General features: G+C 49.2%; 1 protein-coding gene across 1 annotated transcript in view; it reads right to left on the bottom strand.

Annotated features, from left to right (window-relative positions):
• LOC130403754 (collagen and calcium-binding EGF domain-containing protein 1-like) overlaps nt 1-9,576 on the bottom strand; it is a 40,973-nt gene extending 31,397 nt beyond the window's left edge. Inside the window, exons 1-2 of the mRNA XM_056608202.1 lie at nt 8,920-9,576; nt 7,696-7,776 (exon numbers count right to left, since the gene is read on the bottom strand). Coding sequence (XP_056464177.1) covers nt 7,696-7,776; nt 8,920-9,026 — 188 coding nt within the window. The 5' untranslated portion in view covers nt 9,027-9,576. The remainder of the gene's footprint in view (nt 1-7,695; nt 7,777-8,919) is intronic.
• Nucleotides 9,577-10,000: the final 424 nt, after the last annotated feature.

Below are 10,000 nucleotides of genomic sequence, written 5' to 3' on the forward strand. Positions count from 1 at the left end.
TTACGGGGTCTGGGCCTATGAGGAAGGCTTATGGGGTCTGGGCCTATGAGGAGGGCTTATGGGGTCTGGGCTTTTGGGGTCTTGGCCTATGAGGAAGGCTTATGAGGTCTGGGTCTAGGAGGAGGGCTTATGGGTATGGGTCTGAGGAGGGTGTTTATGATGCATTTATGATGTCCAGGTATGTTTGAGAGGGGACATCAGGCTGATCACCTGACCCTGATCACCTGACCCTGATCACCTGACCGGCACTTCTTCACTTTATATTAAAAGCTGCGCCGGCTGGCTGGGACGGATGATGCTGATCATGAATCACAGGGATGGAGGAGTTCAGACGACAGCAGAGCTCCACACACGCATGACTGGGAGTCACAGGAGCATTTGGGGAAACACACACACACACACACACGCACACACGCACACATACACACGCAAACACACAGGCATGCACAGACACACTGTACACAACAGAGCCGCGTGTGAGGACCACACACAGATGCATACACACAAACAAAGAGAGAGAGAGAGAGAGAGAGAGAGAGAGAGAGAGAGAGAGAGAGAGAGACAGAGAGAGAGAGAGAGAGAGAGAATATTGCTTTGTAATAATTAGTATTCAATAATGTACAAAATCAGTGTTTGTTTTAGCGGTAATAGAGAGTGTTTTTCCAGTCACAGCCAGGTCTAGTCTTGGTACGCTACCGTGCCAACTACAACACAGAGGCTAATACGGAAAGTTAAATGTTGTTTAACTCATTTTCAATGTATTTTTTCTTTATTAAATGTTATATAGTGCAATAACATAGAAACAGTGCGAGGGAGGTAGTGAGAATAAACACAATTAGAGTGAGAGAGTGAGTGAGACCGAAAGAGAAAGAGAATGATTGATTTAAAGATAGAGACAGAGAGACAGAGACAGAGAGAGAGTGATGAGGCGGCAGACAAGCAGATTGTATCACTTTAAAGACGTCACACTAGTCTGTGTCTAGTTCTAAGCAATACTGCTCTCTGTGAGGTAGTGAAGTTTGTGTGTGTGTGTGTGTGTGTGTGTGTGCACGCGTGCGTGCGTGCGTGCGTGCGTGCGTGCGTGCGTGCGTGCGTGCGTGCGTGCGTGCGCCATTGTGAGTGAAATATCACCATAGCTCAAAGTGATTCATGCAGACTGTTTGTGTTAAAGTTATTGAAAGTCATCCATTCAAGACGCAGCCGTGCTCCCCAACTATACTTTAGTGTACTACAGCATATTATTGTATATAAAGTATGAGAGAGAGAGAGAGAGAGAGAGAGAGAGAGAGAGAGAGAGAGAGAGAGAGAGAGAGAGAGAGAGAGAGCGAGAGAGCGAGCAATAGAGACAGAGAAAGATGGATGGATGAACGGACAGAAGGGAGCGAGGCAGTGAGGGGGAAGGCAGGAAAGAGGCCCGCTCCCTTGGGTAGGAGGAGCTGTTAGGGTGCTGAACCCCCACTGTTGACACGCTCGTTCGCTCGCCATCAGGGCGGAACCCCACACCTCGCGCCTGCGACGTGGGGGGCCTCTTACGGTGCAACACACCGAACACAAAGAATATCTCTCGAGTGAGACGGAGAGCCTTCCTGCCTGGAATGTGTTGTATAAAACTTTAAGTGTGTTTGATGCCGGTCCCCCACAGAGAACACGCAGCCGTCGTACTGTAGTATGAACAAAACAACAGCAGCACCACAGAACACACAGCAGTCGTACTGTAGTATGAACAAAACAACAGCAGCAACCCAGAGAAGGCACAGCGGTCGTACTGCAGTATGAACAAAAGCAACACCCCACAGAACACACAGCAGTCGTACTGTAGTATGAACAACAGCAACACCCCCCAGAACACACAGCAGTCGTACTGTAGTATGAACAACAGCAACACCCCACAGAACACACAGCAGTCGTACTGTAGCACGATGAAAACAACAGCAACACCCGGCCCGGTCTCCACCTGCTATCCCGGTGGTTAGAGCAGCTTGTAAAGTCCTGCCTCCCTGCAGCTCTGGCACACACTCACACTCATGGCGGCGGCTATGCCCCTGTGCTCTCACTAATGAGATATTTATGAATCATTATGGATACAGGGATTATATATCCGCAGCCGTTTTTCGTTATTTTCTATTACTTTATTTATTTTTCGACAAATTTGCCCAAATGGTCGCCAAAGCAGAACCCGCCAGAGTCTCTGAGGGTCAATGAATCCTCCCCAGCTTGTGTTCATTACGGCTGCAGGGCAGTGGGCTCAACACTAACGAACGCTGGACCCGTGTGTGCGTGTGTGTAAGCATGAACACAACGGCAACACACACTCACCACACACGTCACACACACACACAGTCAAACATGTACCCCACCCACACAAGTAAAACAGGCACGCACCATGCACACAGACACACACAGTCACAAAGACACCCCCCCCCCACGCCATAAACAGACACACACAGGCACACACTCACACACACACACACACACACACACACACACACACACACACACACACACACACACACGCATACACACACACACACACACACACACACACACACATACACACACTCATACAAAGACCCTCAGACACACACACACACACATGCACACACACACACACACACACACACACACACACACGAGACAGCTCGACCCAGCCAGTCGGTAGTTAGCGGATCTGTAACCACATCCAGCTCGTGTTATCCGTGTATGAAGTGACTGTTAGCAGGTCTGTTCTCTCCAGCTCTCAGATCCACTCCGGATCCCTCTGCTCACCAGTGCCGATCCCACGGTGATCCGATTGGATCTGAGCTGACCCCCCCCCGGGGGTTAACGGGCTACCAGACGGCCACGCCTGGCTTCTGTCTGTCAGGGGCCAATCAGAGGAACCGTCCAACTAAAAGAGGCCGGAGAGAGTCCAGGCCCAGAGCAGAGTGGTACCCGGTAATGAACCGAGAGAAAGTGCATACGTGCAATCTTGTGTGTGTTTTTGTGTCTGTGTCTGTGCGTGTGCATGTGTGCGTGCTTGTTCACGTGTGTGCGTCCATGTGCCATGCTGGAATCATTTGCAGTGACTAACGCGTGGTCGCATGTGTGTGTGTGCACCGTTTACGGGGCAGATCAGAGGAACTCCTGCATGGTTCTTCTTGTGACAGGAGGCGTGGGGGGCTGGGCTTATTAAAAAGGTTTTATCGGGGGGGGCTGTCAGAGGGAGACCCCCCCCCCCCCCCCTAAGCCATAGCCATTCGCACTTACTGACGCTGTTCAACAACAAAGACCACCGCAATATTGATGCCCTTCGCCTCTTTATTGTTTCAGCGTCACACCGTAAACCGGTTCTGTTTGGAGTGCTGTAGTCTGAGTGAGTCTGTGTGTCACCCCATATATCAATATGTTCCTGCGTCATCGGGTGTTTTCAGTGTTAACATTATGGTATGTAAGATGTATTACGTATCATAAGTACCATAAGCACTGTGTAGCGTCTTATCCTAGCTATCTGTGTTGTGTACGGGGAATGGGTTAACTTGTTAGTGCTTGGCACTTGGTTCTACGAAAATCCTAGCAGTACCGACAGCGATATTTGGTGGGTTTCTCTTTCTCCTGAGAAATGTATTTATTGTAAGTTGTTTTGGAAAAAATAGTCATCGTCAGTAACGTATCGGCCGTCTACACGGATGTCACAAGCTCCGACTCCGCCCGGTGCTCGGAGCGGGAAACGGTGGAGTGAAAGCCTCCCAACCAAAACACCGTGCCCCCCATCGGTGAGACAGGCCCGGGCCTGCGTCACTTGACCTGGACCTGTGTCACATGACCCGGGCCTGTGTCACGTGACCCGGGCTTGTGTCACCTGACCTGGGCCTGCGTCACGTGACCCGGGCCTGCGTCACGTGACCCGCGCCTGTGTCCGGTGACTCGCTCCTTTGCTGCAGTACGGCCCGGTGTTACAACGCCGTTAAGAGGAGCTGTCAGTGCGACGGTGGGTGAGGCCCAATATTATTACATGGTGTCCACACTTCATCCCTCCTCTCTCAGTCGGCACCTTTCTGATGTACGGAGCGGTGCTGTAAGCTTTGGCCCGCCGCCCAAAACAAACACACAGAGAGGGAATAGAAAACAGTTTGAGGACTGGAGTCCATCACAGCAGTGAGGCGTGCAGCGCGCTGCGATTGGATCAAGGTGCGGATCAGAAACAACTCAGCCCTGACTGATTTATCGACGGCCAGCCTGGTTTTAGAATCGCGCAGCCTGATTCCCGCCCGTTAACAGTAAAGAGCGAACATATGCTCTTCTTATTCCAAAGAAGTCCCGACTCCCAGACCGTGAAACAATACGAAACAAGTACAAACATCCTCACACTTATATTGAAAGACACACTAAGGGCAGTCACATCCAAACAAACTTACATGAAATCGCAAAGACACACACACACACACACACACACACACACACACACATCAGAAAAAACATGGATTCATACACACACACGCAACATATCCACATCTTTCCTCAGAATAGAATTCCCACATGTTTGACTTGGCACCCTTCAAACAACAGCTTCCAACAGCGAGGGGGGGGGGGGCGCAGTGAGGGAAACGGATCGACAGATTCCCTGTGACTGTCATGGAGGCCGCTGGGGGCTTGGTGGGGGAGTCTTGCGGCAGGCAAACTCTTTGTTTTGGCCGAACGACCGCGTGGGATTCTTCTTCTTCTCATCCCATACCACAGAGCCATGCGATTGGCTCTTCCCGTGAGAGACGGGGAAGTTAAAGTGGTTATTCCACTGAGTGGTTAGGGTGAGGGTTAGAGTTGAGCACCACAGGAGGTCTGTGTTCACCACCGCCTGCCCGCCATGTTGTTATCAACTAAAGGATGGCTTCAGAAAACATGGATGCCCCGTTTATTTATCGCAATCACCGTTTCAAAGGGGCTCTGCGGGCGAACACTCAAACGAGATGTGACGCACACACTAACAACACGCCATCAGACGACAGCGCCTATGTATTGTTTATGAACAGACTGCTTCAACAAACATCATTCATAAAGCTATATGAAGTTCAAAAGGCTGATGTTTCAGCCACAGAGACAACTTATAATCTTTAAATCTGTCTGACAGTTTATTCAATACATGATGAAAGAAGAAGCCTAAAATGATGCATCTGAGAATCAGACACATAACCTCCCAGACTCGTTCTCCTGTCCCTCAACCTCACCATCACTCTGTTGACACTGTTGAGATTAGATGTCCAATCGCCGGAGAGATACAAACTAAAGTGTTTCCAAAAGGCTCTTGTAACTCCCCTTAAACTAAATGATTAATTCAGCCCCTCTCAAACCATCAAACATTCAGTGCTCAAATCGATATGTGAGTTCTGTGAACTTTAACAAAGGGGAAAGCTCTGTTCCAGTGCACCGATGTTACAAAGGGATGCTCAACATTGTGACTTATGCAGCTTGCCAAAATGGAAGCAATCCTGTTGGTTTGATTTCTGAGCAGGCGTCAGGAAAACCTGCAATCTACATATTGAGTGAAAACCAGAATAAACGCTGGACCACAGCATCACGTCCCGCGCCAGGTCCGACTGCTCTCTTCCACTGATCCAAGAACAGTGGTTCTTCGTTCCAGCGCTAGATCAGATGTCTGGATTCCTCCACAACAGAGGCTGGGACGAGTAATAAGTAATGAGATGAGAGACTTCCAGGGGGACGGGGGGGACGGGGGGGTGGAGGTCGCTGAGGGGATGAGCGCCAACATGGACCATCAGAAGGAACCGTTCAGCCCCACACCGCTCTGAGGTGAGCTCAACCACCGGAGCGCTCCACAGACCAGGGTCAGACCCAGGAGAGGAGCCCTGCTTCTTAAGAGCGGACTCTGCCAGGACCAGTAATCGAACTGACAACTCTGTGATAAAACAAGGGGGATTCCCGCCTCACCAAAGAGCCTCCGATTGGTCGCGCTCGGCGTCCACCTCCAGCTCACCTCCTCCTCCGTCAGCGCTCCTCGTCTCACGGAGACCCAGCAGGACTCCTCCTCTCCAACATGACACAAGACAGACCTGCCTCCCTGGCCTTGAAACCAGACCTGGCTGGAGCCTCATGTGTGTGCATTATGTATGTGTGTGTGTGTGTGCGTCTGTGTGTGTGTGTGTGTGTGTGTGTGTGTGTGTGTGTGTGTGTGTGTGTGTGTGTGTGTGTGTGTGCGTGTGCGTGTGCGTGTGCGTGTGTGTGTGTGTGTGTGTGTGTGTGTGTTTGAATGTGTGTGTCGATGTGTGCGCGCGTGTGTGTGCACATGATTGTGTCTGCATGTGTGTATGGGGGGGGGGGGGGTTGGTCTTGTTACTCTAACCACGAGATCCGAAGCCAAAGTCTCGATCTGAATAGAGTGGCTCAATGTCAGCATTAGCCGTCGTTGAAGAACTAAAATGCCTAAGGTATTTTTTTCCACACAATATTTCTTTCCTGAATGTTGAACGCTGCAAGATGGAATGTAGGATAATGTCACAAAACGATCCGTAAATTAGGCAGCCAGCGAACCAAATCCATAGACATAAAACTATACGAGAGAGGGAGCCGGTCCAAGATGGAAACAAACTGTTTTCTCAAAGACACGCTTGACAGGAAAAGGAAAAGTGCGATAAAGGGCTTGGGGAAAATATAAATAAAAGACGGTTCAACTAAAAAAATTATATAGGAAGTAAGGGTTATGAAAATATAAAACATAAAGTCACGACAGGTTTAGTAATGATCTATAAGTACTGTCAAGTGTAGGTATTCAAAACAAATAGGACCGAAAGACGAGGATGATATTCCAATATCTCATGCAAATCTCATACTGTCCCTTCCTTGAGGTTGTTAACATCGTCGCCGACTAGCTAACACACAAGCTAACCTCCTCTCCATCCACTGGCCACTGATTTAGGCTGATGGAGCCCTGAGATAGAGGCTGGCTGTTAGAGCCCTGAGATAGAGGCCGTTAGAAGCTGAGATAGAAGCCGTTAGAGGCTGAGATAGAGGCCGGTAGAGCCCTGAGATAGAGGCCGTTAGAGCCCTGAGATAGAGGCCGTTAGAGCCCTGAGATAGAGGCTGGCTGTTAGAGCCCTGAGATAGAGGCCGTTAGAGCCCTGAGATAGAGGCTGGCTGTTAGAGCCCTGAGATAGAGGCCGTTAGAGCCCTGAGATAGAGGCTGGCTGTTAGAGCCCTGAGATAGAGGCCGTTAGAGCCCTGAGATAGAGGCTGGCTGTTAGAGCCCTGAGATAGAGGCCGTTAGAGCCCTGAGATAGAGGCTGGCTGTTAGAGCCCTGAGATAGAGGCCGTTAGAGCCCTGAGATAGAGGCCGTTAGAGCCCTGAGATAGAGGCTGTTAGAGGCTGAGATAGAGGCCGTTAGAGGCTGAGATAGAGGCCGTTAGAGGCTGAGATAGAGGCCGTTAGAGCCCTGAGATAGAGGCCGTTAGAGCCCTGAGATAGAGGCCGTTAGAGCCCTGAGATAGAGGCCGTTAGAGCCCTGAGATAGAGGCCGTTACAGCCCCGAGATAGAGGCAAAGCAGAGAGGCCGCGGGCCAGAGGTTCTTAAATGCTGTTGTTACAGGACCCGAGCTCCAAGGGTTCAGTTCCTCCGCCGTCTGTCCCGGGCCAGCTGTGTTGAGTTAATCCCGGCAGCGCAGATGGTGTCTGAGTGCCCTGCGGGGGGGGATCAACGGGGGTCCTACCTGTAGCAGGTGCTGTTCTTCCCCTGCGCCCGGGAGCACGGGTACTCCACTGTCTGGATGTGGTTCTCCGGACACTCTGAGCTGCGGGAGAACAACAATAGAGCATTTAGATTCATGTGTGAGGTTTTACGTCCTCTTAAAAAGGACTTTCTGCTGGATTCTACTTTCTACACATATTTGAGTCCTTAGAGAACTTGAATCACACAGAGTTTGATGAAACCTGACTTTATTTCCTGGTAGTGACACCTTGTGTATGGAATTATATTACATGGACAATACAAGCGCACACACACACACACAGACCCACACACACACAAACACATACACAAACATATACACGCACGCACACACACACACACACACACACACACACAAAAACATACGCACACACAGACTAACACACACAGAAAAGCCTACACACACACTCAAAAGCATACACACACACACACACACACACACACACACACACACACACACACACACACACAAAAAAACAAACACACAGACACACACAGACAGACACACACATGCAACCTGCAATAGCCAACTACTGCTTACTCCTGCTATACTTCTGGGAACATTCAACCCTTGGTCATAAGCCACCTTTCTAACCCTTGAGATGTTTTGCAATCATCCACTCATAACATTAAGTTGTGTCTATTCATATTCATTACAATTTGGCATTTCGTGTATTTGACAAATGGCTGGTTCATCTCAACTCTTCCTCTTGACAGATATTAACTTATTTCCAGGGTTCACTCCAGTAACTGAAATCTTTTTCCATTTTATTCCATATTAGGGAAAATATCGACTAAATAAATATGCGTTTGTGTTATTACGAGTGAGTGCGAGGAGGCATTGATGAAACATATCTACTTTAATCCGGTTCAGTTCTGGAGAAGTCGCTCCGTTATTTAATGTCATGGATCATTACGACAAGCAAACCTCCATCAAGATGTATAGAAAACAATTATTATGAACCCTACATATATTCGGAATCTTAAATGCAAAAAAAAGCATGCGTTAACAATCTAGCCTAATAAGTAGATTATCAATATATATGGTATTCTCGCAATATCTTCCTAATTCATTTCCAACAGAAATTGTAGGAATGGTAATAGGTTTATTAAGATGCCTTGATTGTGTGCACCGCATTAATCATTGAGTTGAACCAGCGGAACGCACACACGTGTTTAAGGTCCCCCTCGTCCAGCATCCTCTTACCTAGACGTGTCCAGTCCACGAGTCAAGCTGGTCGCTCCAAAGCCCCCCAGGATCCAGACCCAGCTGGCGTGGAGCAGAATCGCCCTCACACCGGTACATTGACCCATGTCCTTCCCTCTGACTGTAAATCACTTTTCTTCTCTCTCCTTTTTTATGCGATAAACTTTGATGTAACCTCTCCGTCCATGCGTCGTGACGCACGGCTGATAACAAACCCAAAAGAATAATAACAACCAAATAACGAACGACCACTAAACGCGTCAATAATATCGTTCCTCTGTGAGCCGCTGGTCCGGTCTTGAGTGCTGCTGCTGCTCGGACCCCCTGCAGCGCCCCGGGTCCAGGATGGGTTCGGTTTAAGTCCTCCAGTCCTCCACCAGTCCGGGAGGAATCGCCTTCTTGCTCTGAGAGAACCGCCTGGAAAGAGACTCGTCGTCCTCTCGCGGAGCCAATATGCATCCCTAATTTATGAGCTCCCTCCTTTAGTGAGCACACATCCAAACAGGAAACCCCTTGATGTGAGTTATGCTACAGGACGGATGAGTGCAGTCAGTCATCACACGTCCAGGACCGTCTAGGCTGTAATCCTTCCACGTAATGAGATGATTTTATCCTCATTAGAATCTTTGCAGTTGCATGTTGTAATCAGGGCTCACTTAAGCCGAAATTCTCCCTAAATTGCTTTCGTTTCGAGCACATATTGCACATATTGTTATTTGATTAACCTCACGGCAACATCAATAAGTGGTGAGTCCCTTTGTTCGCGGTACGGAGCCATGGGGCCTGAATGTTTTTATAGGGGCAATGGGCTCATTAGGGCTAAATTAGGCTAAAATCAGGGCTCATATGGTGGTGGATACATGGCGGGGAACTTGGCATGGCTCTTCTAAAAGCTGCGAATATACTGGATGGATAATTGAGGAAAACCATCAGCGAAGTAACTCCACATCCCATGCGACCTGGCGCTTAGACGGAGAAGGTTAATAAGGATATTCTTCTGCTGGTTCAGTTAGGAGGCAAGGTCTAATGGTTCCAGTGGTTTAATGGTCAGACGACGCGAGGCCGTTTCCCTGGCTCCCCT

Source organism: Gadus chalcogrammus, chromosome 14 (genome assembly GCF_026213295.1).
Source record: "Gadus chalcogrammus isolate NIFS_2021 chromosome 14, NIFS_Gcha_1.0, whole genome shotgun sequence".
NCBI lineage: Eukaryota > Metazoa > Chordata > Actinopteri > Gadiformes > Gadidae > Gadus > Gadus chalcogrammus.